The sequence below is a fragment of the Diadema antillarum genome, unplaced genomic scaffold (genome assembly GCF_040938485.1).
Source record: "Diadema antillarum isolate AM-2024a unplaced genomic scaffold, OU_Dant_1.0 scf00000023, whole genome shotgun sequence".
NCBI classification, from domain to species: domain Eukaryota; kingdom Metazoa; phylum Echinodermata; class Echinoidea; order Diadematoida; family Diadematidae; genus Diadema; species Diadema antillarum.
Window position 1 is genome coordinate 102,796 of NW_027270912.1, and position 15,724 is coordinate 118,519.

At 37.3% G+C, this 15,724-nt stretch overlaps 1 protein-coding gene across 1 annotated transcript in view; it reads left to right on the forward strand.

Moving 5' to 3' along the window:
* Window positions 1–14,023, forward strand: part of LOC139731802 (guanine deaminase-like) — a 53,003-nt gene extending 38,980 nt beyond the window's left edge. The window contains exons 11-13 of the mRNA XM_071642680.1: window positions 7,107–7,237; window positions 8,628–8,655; window positions 13,761–14,023. Coding sequence (XP_071498781.1) covers window positions 7,107–7,237; window positions 8,628–8,655; window positions 13,761–13,855 — 254 coding nt within the window. The 3' untranslated portion in view covers window positions 13,856–14,023. The remainder of the gene's footprint in view (window positions 1–7,106; window positions 7,238–8,627; window positions 8,656–13,760) is intronic.
* Window positions 14,024–15,724: the final 1,701 nt, after the last annotated feature.

The following is a 15,724-nucleotide window of genomic DNA, read 5'->3' on the forward strand; positions in this document are numbered from 1 at the left end:
TTTGATATATACAGTCAAACCTGCCTTAGCGGCCACCTGTCTATAGCGACCACCTGTCTATAGCGGCCGCTGAAAAATCCCCCCAAGAGAAAATCCCTGTTAAAGACCCTGTGTATAGCGGCCACCTGTCTAACGCGGCCAGCGGCCACAGATTTTGTTTCCCACGGTAGATTTTAACCCGTCTATAGCGGCCAAAACCCCAATGGAGCCGTAGCCGAGCCGATATTTCTGCTGTTTTTCTGCTTTGTAGCCGTGCGGACAACGTTCAGTGATCGCCGCAGCTGCATTAATCCCTCATTCAGTCATAATAATGCACTAGTTTTAAGCTTTCTAAACGACCATACACATACTATTGTGCAACAATTTCATATACTAGTACACCGGCATGGTCAAATGCATGAAACATACGGTGTGTGCATACGTACACACATACATGTACATGTAAGGATACAACGATGATACATGTACATGTAAGCAATGCACACAAAGCTGGTTTACCTGTCTATAGCGACCACCTGTCTATAACGGCCACTTTTCCTGTCTCCCTTGGGTGGCCGCTATAGACAGGTTTGACTGTATTTGTCATAGTCAGACGTCAGCATGTTGGAAAGATTCAATGCATCAATAGTATATTTTAATATCTTATTGTTATAGTCTCAAACTTACCTTTTCATTTCACTAGTATTTCAGTCTAATTAGTTACAATGTACTGTTTGGTGATGTGTCGAATTGTTAATTGATTATCATGTATTTATATGTGCCTGTGCATTTATATGTGATCTGTTTGTTATTCTTGTCGTGTTATGTCTGTATCTTGCCAGTGGAGGAAGATTTTCTGTATTGTTTAAATCAGACAATAATGATTGAATCTGAATCTTTGAATCTGAATCTGAAATGAAAAGGGGCTTCTAAGAAAAGTCTGATCACACTACTCTACCAAAACAGGGGTTGTAGAAAAACTGTTGAAACCCACTTTCCCATGCAATTTATGATCCCAAACTCAAGAATAATGTAGAAGAAGAAAAGCTCTTTCAGGAAATATAATAGAAAACTCAAAATTGACTTAGTTGACCCGTTTCACCCTTCTTAAGTCCTCATGTAAGATCAAGGGGTCCGACTTGTTTGCTTTGTGATGCATGGTCACATATCATATCAGCAGTGTATCACAGAAAGAATGCACGGAAGATGAAGTTACAGTACTTAGACAGGTGAGCACTAGACCCCTGGGTTCCTTGTTTCTTTCACCATGCGTGCCTGGGGATGTAGGCTCAAAGCTTTGCATGTACTGGCTGCTGCCAACCAACCATATCATCATAAGACTTATGATGTTGTATACTTCCAAGTTGTACAAGACCCAAAACAGTGCTTAGGTTCACAAAGTTAATAAATGCAAAATGGATGAGAGAGGTGTTAAAGTAGGAAGTTGTACATCAGAGAGTGATGGAAGGCTGAATTTTATTGACAAAGACATAGGATGAGTTTGCAGATAGCAGATAGAAAGAATTGTACATACAGTGTAAGGAGAATGAATGAGATGAGAGGGTGGAAGTTGTTATGGTAAAGGAGCTAGTATCTAGAGAAGGTTGGTTAGGAAGATGTAGTGGTTTCAAAGTTTCAAAGTTTCAAAGTGACCCCAGTTTTTACGTAGCTCCTCTTTTCCCCCTTTTCTATGAAATTGCACCTCTTAATTTTCCTATTTCAATAACTTTTTGAATGAATTAGGAGGGTCTGATTTTAACAAACTATTGTAAGCTTGGTGTTGACTCTTTTGAACTATGTTAATAAGTGGATATTCAATTTGGCCTACTTTTTGTGGGTTTTGAGCAGTGATATATGGAGATTGATATTGTATGTGGATGACTAGGTTTTGTTGAGCAAGACAATAGAGGAATTGAGGGAGAAGTTTCAGAAGTGGAAGGTGGCCTTTGAGAGTAAGGGGCTGAAGGTAAGCCTCAAGAAGACAAAAGTGATGGTGAGAAGATTGGAAGAAGTGTCATGAGTATTAGATCCATATGTGACCCTGCACCTCAAAACAAACAAAAAGTCGCCAGACATGAATTTTTAGTTAAGACCATATTCTGAAAGAGCAGACTTTAAGCTTTAAAATGATGTATAACTCAAATCAATTGGACTCTCCTAACCTACCTAAATATTGGAAAGAAAGCACAAACTGAGGAAAAGCGTGAACTGAGAAAAGAGGCTCTGAAGCACAAGTGTATATTCAAGTGCTTAATCTTTACCAAACCTTGCTGGCTGTGCGATGAATGGGACAAAAAACAGGAAGTAAACCACCAGAGTAACAACAATGAAGGGATTATCAGATTAAACTGAAATTAAGCATGCCTCATTAACACATTCTGTCCATAATTAATGCTAACTTTCAAAGCAGTAGCACTATCCTTTCAAAAGTTTACTAGAGTTGAAAGTGAAGAGTGTGGACAAGGTTTTTCTGAAATGAAAAAGGCTTTCTAAAGACACACCTAATCACACTATTCTACCACAAATGTTAGAGATAAACTGCTAAAAAACACGCTTTCCTGCCCGTTTTATGATACCAAATTTTAGCATAATGTAAAAGAAGACCCGCTCTTTCAGAAAGTATGAAAAAGTCAAGTTCGGCTAGGTTGACCCATTTCACTTATTTTCAGTCCTCACGCAAAATCAGTATGTGCGACTTTATGTTCGTTTTGAGGTGCACGGTCACATATGGTGTTTGTGGATAGAGGGAAATGGCAAATTTGATGTTTGATATGTGGGGAATGGTCTCATGGCAGATGTGCCAAAATGGAGAAGGTGGCCACAAGACTGGCAAGAGATGTATGTGGAAGATACGAGAAGAGAGTTAAATAAAGCTGGTAAAACTGATGGAAATGGTATGTAATGAGATCAAAATAGTAAGAGGGTTAGCTATTTTGCGGGTAGGGAGCCTCAGAGTAAATACAGGTGGTGGCTGTGAAGTACAAGTTGTACATGTAGCTGTGACAGCCAGAACAAAATATGGCTGGGAAAGTTTAGGGAGTGTGTAGAGTTGTTATCTGAAAATAGGCTCTCTGTGAAGATATAAGGGAGAGTTTATCAGTGTTGTGCAAGGTCTGCAAATCATAAAATAGCAATTTTGAGAAGAATTGAGAAAAGCAATGGTGATAACGATGTTTGTTGTAAAACTAATGGAAACAAGGAAGACTGAGGGTTGAAGGAATCAGTGGAACACCTGGCAGGGGGAAGTGGAATGCAGTGGTAAAGGCATGTGTTGATGAAGGATGATGATCATGTCCTGAGCAAAGTGCTAGATTTAAAGTGAATGAGATGCAAAAGGGAGGACAACAGAAGATGTGGAATACACAGGTGGAGGAGCTGTGGAAGGTGTGCATGAAGAGAGGAGGATGCACCATATTGGGTGAGATGGGGAGATGGTGCTGCGTAGTGCAATTGGTCTTTACAGAGTACTTGAAAGATAAATCTGGCCAACTTTGTTAACACAGAAATCCAGTTTGGATGATGATGATGATCAAAATTTTGGAGTTGACTCTTAAAGAAAGAAGCTAAACAAACTTTAGAGAGCCAAGCTCCAGAGATAGAATGGTTGTAGTGTAATTATGTCACATAGCTGCTGCACAAACAGTCTGTTTTTTCCATATAATGATCCCCATAAACATGAAAAAGTTGCAGTGAATGATGAGAACCTCATGTTACAGGGAGCAGGGAGAAGTGTAGGTATGAACCAGACACAATAACAGGCTCTAATTATGATGGCTGGCATGAGCTGACATTACGACTCATATTTTTCATGATACATAAAAAACAATGACTGTAACAGGAGAATCACACAAAAGCTGAGTAGATAGTTTGACAGTTCCCAGCTGAGTGAATGGACATTGATGTGGTGAAGTTATTTTTGTCCCCGCCAAACGAGTTTGAGCAGGGGACTATGAAACGGACTCCGAACGTGTGTGTGTGTCCGTGTGTCCGTCCGTCTGTCTGTCCGTCTGTCCGCCCGTCCGTCCGTCCGTCTGTGCGTCCGTGTGTGATCAAAATGTTCAATTTGCTACTTCTCTGTCATTTATGAGCCAATTTTGATTCTGTTTGCTTTATATGATAACACTACATGGGAGCTTTGAAACTTCTACACAGAATTTCAGTTGTGACCTTTGACCTTGACCTTTGACCTATATTGTACATTTTGCTTCAAAATGCTACTCCTTCGCCATTTCTAACCCGATTTCGATTCCGTTTGCTTTATGTGATGGCACTAGGTGAGGGCTTCAAAACTTCTACACAGAATTTTGACCTTTGACTTCTTTGACCTTTGACCTTGATTTTTATGCCTCCGCCACGAAGTGGTGCCGGAGGCATTATGTTTTCGGGTTGTCCGTCCGTCCGTCCGTCCGTCCGTCCGTCCTTCCGTCCGTCCGTCCGTCCGTCTTTCCGTCCGTCCGTAATGAATTTTGTGGACAAGGTAACTATCAAAAGCTGTTGAGGTATCCTAATGAAACTTGGCATGTATGTGTATTAGGGGGTGAAGTTGTGCCTATCAACTTTTGGGTGCACGTGCTCAAGGTCAAAGGTCAAAAGGTCAAGGTCAAATACATAAAATTTCACTATTTCCACCATATCTATGCAATGTCTGAAGATATTTTCTTGAAACTTAGTGTATACATGTATTACCCAATTTAGATTCTCTGGTGAAAGTTTGGGTCATGAGGTCAAAGGTCAAAGGTCAAAAGGTCGAGTAAAAGTATTAAAACTTCTTTTTTTTCTCTGTAAATTGGAAAATTGTTCAAGGTATCTTCATGGAACATAGTATATATACATGTACTGACTGGCAGTGATTATCTAGAGAATGTAGGGTTCATGGGGTCAAAGGTCAGGGGTCAAAGGTCAAGTGCAACACTTCAAAATTTTACTATTTCCCTCATGTTCATGCAATGCCAGCAGGATTAGTATTTTTTTTTTTTTACACTTGGTGTATGCATGTGTAACCTAATAGAAATTCTCTGGAGAGTTTTTTTTTCTTTTTCTTTTTTTATTGCCTCAAAGGTCAAAAGGTCAAAGATCAAGTGAAAGTGCTTAACTAACTTTTTCCTCCATATCTCGGAAGTGGCTCAATTTATCGTGAAACCTACTGCATATCTATGAATGTTCTACCTGAAAGTGATTATCTTATGAATTTTAGGGTCTAAGGTCAGATGAACATGGTAACAATTTACTATTCAGTACAGAAATTGCACTTTTTCTCCATACCGGTACCATGAAAATTACTCAATGCATAAATGTATGAATGGGTCAAAGTCAAGTTAAAGTCCTTAAATCCCCAAATACATGCTCTCCTATTCATCAAATTAAACCAAGTTCAAGGAAGGTGAACATTCAACACATTTCTGACAAACTTGTCATTTCAATATTTTGCCAGTTTTGTGAAAATGTAATCACACATTGTCCACATGTACTATCTAGACCTATTAGGAGAATCATGCATTATGGCGGAGGCATACCAGTCGCCATAGCGACATTTGTAGTTGACCTATATTGTACATTTTGCTACAAAATGCTACTCCTTCGCCATTTCTTACCTGATTTCGATTCCGTTTGCTTTATGTGATGGCACTAGGTGAGGGCTTCAAAACTTCTACACAGAATTTTGACCTTTGACTTCTTCGACCTTTGACCTTGATTTTTTACCTATATTGTACATTTTGCTTCAAAATGCTACTCCTTCGCCATTTCTAACCCAGATTTCGATTCCGTTTGCTTTATGTGATGGCACTAGGTGAGGGCTTCAAAACTTCTACACAGAATTTTGACCTTGACTTCTTTGACCTTTGACCTTGATTTTTGACCTATATTGTACATTTTGCTACAAAATGCTACTCCTTCGCCATTTGTAACCCGATTTCAATTCCGTTTGCTTTAAGTGATGGCACTAGATGAGGGCTTCAAAACTTCTACACAGAATTTTGACCTTTGACTTCTTTGACCTTTGACCTTGATTTTTGACCTGTATTGTACATTTTGCTACCAAATGCTACTCCTTCACCATTTCTAACCCGATGTCGATTCCGTTTGCTTTATGTGATGGCACTAGGTGAGGGCTTCAAAACTTCTACACAGAATTTTGACCTTTGACTTCTTTGACCTTTAACCTTGATTTTTGACCTATATTGTAAGTTGGCTACAAAATGCTATTCCTTCGCCATTTCTAACCTGATTTCGATTCCGTTTGCTTTATGTGATGGCACTATGAGGGCTTCAAAACTTCAACACAGAATTTTGACCTTTGACTTCTTTGACCTTTGACCTTGATCTTTTCACCTATATTGTACATTTTGCTACTGAATGCTACTTCCGGCGGGGACATATATTACGCACCGCGTAATTTCTACTTTTCCTTGTTAACCATTGCAACTGATTGACAAATTACTCTGCATCAATGTACATTGTAAATAGGTTCAGAATTGATAAGTGTTTTAGAAGAAGCCATGACAGACTAAATCATTGGCATACACACTCAAGCAGGATTCAAACCTACGACCTCCTGATCCCGGACTGGCGTCTTACCCACTAGACCACCGAGCATGCAGCAGGAACTGCATAGTTATTCAAATTGATGAAATTCTTCCATCCAGTTGTCTTTATTGCACCTGACTGACAAATTGCCCTACAGTGACATAAAGAAGCACTGAATTGATTAGTGTTTTAGTAGGAGCCATGACGATTTACTCAAGGAGTATTTGAACCTATAACCTGATCATCTCAGATGGTTGTCTGGTAATTAATCATCAATCAGTTGCAGTAAAAACTTGATGGAAGAAATGTATCAATTTGAACTTTTAACCACAAAGCATCTAAACTGCCTACATCAGCACAAGACCCACATGTGTTTGTGTTTATGTGTGCAGGTGTTTGAAAACGTCAATTTCTCTAGATCATCCTGTATAACTAGTATGCTACCCCAACAAGGTATATTCAACAGTGTTTGATAAGAACTGTGTTTCCTAGTGAGATGTTAATAAGTGTACATGATAGATGTATTGCAAAATAATTCTATGTGCACACAGGTTGATAATAAAAGTTATACCAACTCTGTGATTTTCTCCTTGTCATTACAGCACTAGGGATCAGTGACACTGTGGGTAATTTTGAAGTTGGAAAGGAGTTTGATGCACTGCTAGTCAACTTGAAGCCTTCTGACAGTCCTCTGGATGTCTTTCAAACAGAGCAGTACTCTGATTCCAAAGAGGTGAGGAGATGGATAGTGCCATGATACTTTTTGATACATCTTTGTGCAGTAATGCAGAGAAGCAAAATGTGAGAAACGGGGTCAATTCTAATCATCATTTCAAGAGTTTCATTTCTTCTTCTTCTTCTTCTTCTTCATGGATACTGTCCAACATCCCAATATACCCATGGGCCAACCAGAACGGGTGTGTGCCCATGTTGATGGTGCAGAGAGAGAAATTAGAAGTGAATTGTTTTGCTCATGAATGCTGCGGAGAACTGCTGTTTTGAGAGTATCTTTGTTTTTGACATCTGTGATTGCCGATGGCAGCACTCATATATTTTTAGATGAGTAAGATTATTTTGGTTAAAATTTTATATTGTTCTTTACAAAATTGATGTTGCAAAAGTTGTTGAAAAGTGTTCCACATCTTGATGAGCAGATTGCACAATGTAATGTGTACTTTGCATCAAAAATTCCCCCAGAATTATAACTTGTTTGGAGCACTGATCTTTCATTGATGGCTAATTGGTTTTTGCACAACCATTTGATATCAAATGTGTAGAAATGTATACATGATGTTAGGATCACAAGCAAGATTAACACCCTATTCCAGTTTGAATATGTACATAATACAGGTAATGCAGACCTCGAAAGAGTTTATGAATGTGAATACCTTGGTGTCATTATCAATTGCTATCAAATTTGTTCTCAGCAAATTGAAAGGCTTAGTGTAAGACTTGCAGCCATACAAGTTGACTTTTTAATTGATCGTTGGAAAAAGCAAGCATTAATTCTCATCTTCAAACTGCTCAACAATTGTTTTTACCAGAATGATATGTGAATGTGTAGAGAAGAGAGTAAGTCACTATGATTTATGTAGCCATTAAGATATCCTTAATCTAATAAAGTCAGAATAAAATATTCTTTCTTAAAAATAACACTCTATATTCAGCATTAAGATTATTCAATACATTACCAACAGAAACAATTACCTTAAGTTTGCAAATTGATTTACTTGATTGTGTCATTTTTCTTTTATTCCCAAATGTCTGTAATTATCGTCTCCCAGTGTAGACTTGTCAATTATGTAATTTGTTTGTTTTTTTCATCTACCTGCACTTGTATTAGATGACTCTTTATCTCTTTTTTTTAAATGATTTTGAGTTCCTTGTTTGTTTGTAGGCATTCTTTTCATTGTATGATTTCTGTGTTGTATTTTTGTTACATAATATGTTATCACTTCACAGCCTCGCTGAAAAATAGCTTATGGCCGATAGCAAGCTTTTTTTTTTTACCGTGGTAAAATAAATGAATTGAATTCATCTCAACTCAGTATGATTTAGACTGCTTTGAATTGACATGCATACTGCTATTAGTTATTTTCTTGTTCTCGTAATTGATATTTCAGGATATGATCCAGAAGTTCATCTTCCTGGGTAAGTGAATTGAGGGTCTTAGAATACCACCAGCACCACAACAGATCCAGCTTTGAATGCCACACATTGTCAATAATGTTCTCCACCTGGGTATCCCCTCTCCACGGTCAATTGTATGTGCCATCAAACAGTGCAAAATATCAGTCGAACTTCAGATATGAATAAAGAATGTGCTGGGCTCTTTTGTATATACTAAATTGGCATTCTCATGGAGTCAGCGAAAGTCAAAATCTTTTAGTGAGCTCAGCCTTGATCGCTACGTAAGTCTTCATACAAGTTTTGTAGCAAGACAAGTGCAGTACTACGCTGGAAGAATGTAAATTAGACCAAAATACACACAGTTTTGATTGAGAAAAAGAATAGATGTTGATAAAAGAAGCTCTACTCTTTTGATAATAGTAGTTTTTCTGGTGAGCACAACAGAAATAAACATCAATGACTTTAGGCTTGAATTGTAGGCATAATTTTCTATACTTAATAAGAACTTGGTATATTAGGTTCCCGTATATGAGTTGATGCTTTAGGAACCTGTTAAGATTGATGCTGCTGAAAAAGAAAGAAAATTATATATGATATGAATGTATGTATAAATTGTAGTAATAGCTTCATTTTTTTTTTAATGTATCAAGTGAGGTATCGTTGCAGAGATGACCTTACCTTTAAAAAAAAATGATAATAATGTTAAAAAAAAATTAAATTAAAAAAAAATGGAAAAGGTGCTAATAGACTTTTACATTCAAACTCTATCATCAATGCACTATACTGGCAGACTGCCAGATTAAATTGATAGTTATTTTACCCACTGGTCTTAGCATATGATTTTACAGGGAATACATCCTGCAAAGAAATCTTTGTAATTCTTTTGTTTGTTTGTTTGTTTGTTTGTTTGCTTGCTTGCTTGCTTGTTTGTATTTTACTGTAATGGAAGAATTTCCCAAGGAACACAATTTCTACCAGCTCTACCAGCCAAGCAGTTCTAGTGGCGTGCCTCGGGGCAGCATTCTCGGGTCGTTGTTTATTTACACTAAATGACATAGCCATAAATCTGTTAAGAAGTGTTCCCTTCCACTCTACGGGAATGACACTTGTTTATATTGTGCCATCAAAGACCGAAGAGTATTAGAAAAGGTTATCAATGATGATGTCAAATGGTTCTTGGATAATAATTTTCTTCTTAATATAGAAAAATGTCATTTTATGTTGGTCGGTTCAAATGGATTGTTATGCAAGTTTGAAAATGTGCATCTTTCCATTCAAAACAGTAAATTGCAAAGAGTTTCCCCAGTGCAAATATCTTGGAGTTATCCTTGGCAGCAGTTTAACGTGGACACCCCAAATAGAAGAAGTGAAGAAAAAGACTCTGAAAATGTTTCACTCGGTAAAACGTGTCCATCAGTACCTCGTCAAGAGAACCTCATTGATTCTTTATGATTCAGCCACAGTTGGACTATTGTAGTATGGTTTGGATGAATGGTCATGCTTCCCAACTAGCAAAGCTTCAAACATTACAAAACAGGTGTCTCCGCTTAATCCTGGGAGTTGATGGCCATTTCAATAGAGAAGCTCTGTATAGTACCTCGGATGTCAAACCATTGAAAAATCGACGGGAGATTTAGGCCTTGACAATCACTTTAAATTGCTCCATAACCTTGCCTCTGATTCACTGTCTTCCAGGATTCAGTTTAGATCTCAGTTTTATTACAATCTCTGCAACGATAACACCACTGTTGTTCTCCCAAAACCATGATCCAATTTTCTAAGAAAAAGCACCCTTCATTCAGCTTCTAAGCTCTTTAATGATCTCCTTATAAGTCTTAGGACAATTAATGATATCAAATTATTGATAACAGAAGTAAGACTTGTATGATTGTAGCAATTTATATTCAACTTATATCCAAGTGTTAATTTTGTACATTCAAATATTTGCTTACAGAACAGGTCTGTCAATTCATTTGACCCCCCCCCCCCCCCCGTCTCGTTAAAAGCTCGTCTGTCATTTCGAAACGTCTTAGTTTGTTTTCACTGTGATATTATGATTGTCAATTTTTCAAACATTTGTGTATTTCTGTATAATTTTTTTCCTCAGTTTCATTATGATTTCTAATGTTTGTTGTATATACATTTTATGTTACACTTTTCATGTTACACTTTGTATTCTTTGTGACTTTTTCACTCTTTCCTATTTTAGTGTTCGTTTGTAATGATTATTACATGTTCTTATTTGCATCCTCTTCATTGTATGATTTCTATGTTTTGTTATCATTTCACGGCCTTGCTGAAAAAACAGTTTTTAGCTGATAGCAATTTTTTACCGTGATTAGATAATCTCAAACTCAAACTCACAATCTGCAGTGTATTCAAAAGATGCTATTCGATAGTCATCTCTAGAGACAGGAGTAGGTTAGTTGCTGTACACAGGCTCTGAATTAATGATTTTATACTTTGTATTGGGTACAAAGCTAAGTACAATATGAAAGAGCCCACACAGGCTGGTGTTTTGATAGTGTTAAGCTCACCCAAGTCAAGAATTCAAGTGAAGTCCAAGAATGGTTGCAATGCAAAGATCTTCATCAGATCCAGCTGTACAGTAGTAGAACCAAGGTGATGTGTGATACCTCCTTGAAAGAAATTAAAGTCATTGTGATTGCATGTAGATACTCTATGAAAGATGAAGAATGTGTTTATGACTGTAGTGGCGGTGGCCTTTCAAGACACTTTCTAGGGTTACAAGTTTGGATAAAGTGTGCCATAGTAGAAATCAACATTTTCAATTCCTCTTATCAGTATGTATTATCAGATGATCAGCAAGCAGGACCCCACAGCCAATTATGAATTTTTTGTATCATCTTCTAAATTTTTCCCTATTTTTCAGATCCACCTGTAGCACAGTGAAGTCTGTTATGGGTTTAGATAGTATACGAGCTGGACACATTTTGTTCTGTTTTGTTCTGTTTTCCAGAACAAAGGCAGTGGTGTCCCATAAAGTCTTTTATGTGAATGCCATGTTAAGTCAACTGTTCACCTGTTCCTTACGGGAACCATCTCGTAGACAGGAGTGTCTGCATTCATTGCTTAAGAACAAGTCCACCTTCATATACATGTGGATTGAGTGAATGCAGCAATATTTGTAGAACACATCAGTGAAAGTTTGGGGAAAATCAGACAATGCGTTCAAAATTTTATGAATTTTTAAAGTATCTGCACAGTCATTGCTGCATGAGAAGACTAGAGTGTATGATGTCACATGTATACAAGGTTATAAGGAAAATATAGAGAAATTCACAAAATGTTACTTTTCGAAAAAAAAGTGCATATTTCCTTGACTTATTCCCCTTGCCGTCTGAAAGAGGGAAGTCAATTGTTTTTTTATTATGTGAAAAAAGTGAAAATATCTTGAATTTTCCTTTTAATATACTTTCTTGATATAGTTGTACACATGTGACATCACAATCTGTTGTAGTCTTCTCATCCAGCCTTGATTAAAGGGGATTGCTAGTAACCGATCAGTGGGAATCGGTGGGAATGCTGAGGGATGATTGTTCCAATCCTTGTGGGATTCATTTAATAGAACATTATATATCTACTGTTGTGTGAAAATTATTTGCTTCAGAATGGTCTCATATTCAAGTAATGTGCAGATTAATGCCCCGTCACTGACCAGGCACGCTAACCTGGAAACATTGAACTGCACATTACTTGAAAATTATACCATTCTGAAGCAAACAATGTTCACACAACAATAGATATATATAATGTACTCTTAAATGAATCCCACAATGATTGGAACAATCATCCTCCAGCATTCCCACTGATTCCCACTGATCACTTACTAGCCATCCCCTTTAAGGAGAAACTTCAAAAATCCATAACTTTTAAACTTATTGTCCAATTACCTCAAACTCTTGCTGATGTGTTCTATTAGTATTGCTGCATTCACTCAATCCACATGTCTATGAAGGTGAACTTGTCCTTTAAATTCATGTTTATTTATGTTATGCTGACCAGAAAAAATTTTATCAAAATATTAGCCTTTTTTCTATCAATACCTGTTCTCTTTTACACTCTATCAAAACTGTATGTATTTTTGTCTGATTCATCTTTTTCCCATGTAGTAGTGCATGTGATTTGCTATAGAATTCGTATGAAGACGTACATAGACATCAAGGCTGAACTCACTTGATTTTGACTTTTGCTGACCCCATTTGGGTGCCTTTATAGTGTATAACAAGACTCTACGAGCCCGTCAGTGGATGCTGTATCAATAATCTGCTGTCCAATAAATATTTTGCATTGTTCAATGGCACATGCAGTTGACCATGGAGAAGGGATACATGTACCACTTGACTGCTTTCGCACAGGCAAATTGATACCAAAATGTTCGTTCTTTGTTGACTGGCAAAAAAAAAAAAAAAAAAAAAAAAAAAAAATATATATATATATATATATATATATATATATATATATATATATATATTGGTGACATTGAAGGCTCTCAGAGAATTGGGGGAGAAACAGGTTATTCAAACTGAAGCATGTCCCGATGTTAGCCAATAAGTAGGGATACTGAGGGCTAGAATGTGGAGAATTTCAGTCATTTTTCTATTCAGTGAAATACAAATGTAGCTACACAGTGGACTCCCGTAAATCTCCCGAGCAAATAAACAACAAAAAACATAGAGCTGGTATTGTTGCGATCTGAATTTTTACTTCGTTGTAGCCACAATTTTGTTTTAACTGTATACGTAATAACAGGAGTGCACTGTATTTGCCTCATAAGTTCCTTTGCTGCAGTATTTCCTCTTGATATGCCTTACCATGTAAAAATGTTTTCAAAACTCTCTCCATGACTGATTCTTTTCATTTTCTTTTTCTTTCCCTTTTTCTTTTTTAACTGCCAGTGAGACACAATTCGATTCACTGATAATTGAAGGAGATTTGTGTCACAGAATGGCAGAGTTACACCTGTGAAACTTGGTATCAGAAAGACAATATATTGCTCTCTTTTTTTAACAGGAGATCATCATGACTGAACAGGTACCACCATCAATACAATCTGTTAAATTTCATTCTCTCTCTTTTTCACAATATCTTTTCTAAACATGTAGGAGATGATCGGAACATACAGGAAGTGTATGTTAAGGGAAGGAGGGTCAAGCCATTTTCTGATGATGCAGCGAATGGAACAGCAAAGAAAGTGTGAAGAAATACATACCAGATGACAGATTATGAAGAACATGGATATTGTGCTGTTGTACCTCTTGCATCGTGCTTACTGACATCTTGAATGGGGTGAAATAATGCTGAACTTTTTTGTAAAGACGATTATTCTTGAATGGCGATTTGTATTTTTTCTACGGGCTCTAAAAGCATATAGGCAAGTAATAGTGCAGCTTATCCTCCGTGTGCTATGGTATTACTTTATGTGGTTTATTAGTTACTCCATTCAATTTAAGTGGAGAAAGAGAATAACCAGTGGTAAATTGATATAAATAATTTGGGTTTTGTATATGGTCAGAATGCCCTAACTTTGCTGTCGCTGCTATTTCGTATACAGATTATTAAAGTGCAATGCATTTTTAGTCTGAGAACTCAATAAATTGTTCAGCTGATGCTGCTGTCAGCCATTGAGGCTGTGATTGGTCAGCTGCTGTCAGCCATTGAGGCTGTGATTGGTCAGCTACCGTCAGCCAGTGAGGCTGTGATTGGTCAGTGTTTGAAAATTGCCAAGTCCAGCCCATGCTTAATCAATAATTGATTCTCTTTTCCTAGTGAGTAAGGGATGTGAATATATCTACTACACAGAGTATACAGATATTTGTATAGCCAACTGTATCTTTAGAATGTCATAAGATGAATGCTTGTCCCTTTCATTAATTTTGCATGCATTTCCATCCACTCTCCTCACACTCTAGGCAACTAGAGGGTTTACATTTCATGTTTGTCTGTATGATCTCTTATACCAGTTTTATATAGTTGTAGGCATGTTAGCTGGTTGAAACCAATTACATTCCTCGGCAATACGGACATTGCAATCTTGAAACTAGCTGTGGTACCGAAAGAACAGTTCTACCTGATACCGTATCATACACTGAGTATGTAGGTCCACAGGTTTATCTCAATGGCATTGTCATTTTGAAACATAAACAACACAGTATTATCACATAGATTACGTGTACATGTAAATTAAAAACTGTCACATCATGTGTGTATCTGCCTCTTTCAAACAACATGAACCAGTGTGCTCAAGGACAATCTCTGATCTGTCGTCAAGGTCAATGGACTTCATCGAGATGTGCGTATAGGGCCAGTATTTATGGCAGTTATAGAAATTGGGTGAGAAATGGAGGGATCGTAGTCTACAGTGTGCATCAGTGGAAGTGCTCTAATTATCAAATTCATGTTTAACCTGTATAGATCTCCTCAGGAGGTGTAACTAATGAACTGAAATAGAGTTGTTTGCTAGGTGGGTCAGGTTAACTTCAATGTGGTTCACCATGCTTGTATGATGCAGCCAATGCTTTCAGACACTTAAAGATGAATTAAGATGATGGTGACTACATGTGCTCTATAATAGTTTGTTGTGGTTGCACTGCACTTGAGGGTACAGTGTATTGCTGTGTATTTATAACATGGGTGTTGAATGCATATTGTCTCACATTCAGAGAAGTGTTGGACAGAATGCAGGCTGTGGTTTTGATTTTTGCTTATCACGGGGCTGCCAACATTGGAAACTACTTGAGAGTGAGACTCCCATAGGTCAATGCTATAATTTAGGAGTCAAAATGAGCGAGATCAATAGAAATGCATGCAAATGAAATAAAGTTTTAGAGTGAGAAAGGACCAAAATGAGTGAGTCTCACTCTCAGTGAGTGAGAGTTGGCAGCCCTGCTATCAACTGATATGTTTATGAACAAATTAAAAATTGGATTGGGTGAACTCTTGCATTATGGGAGTATGTATATCATTAATAAATTTTTACCCTGAAAGGGTGCAATAATTTCTACTTTTTACTTGCCATATTGATTGCCATGAAGAATGTGGTAATTTGTATTTTATGATCTTGACACTC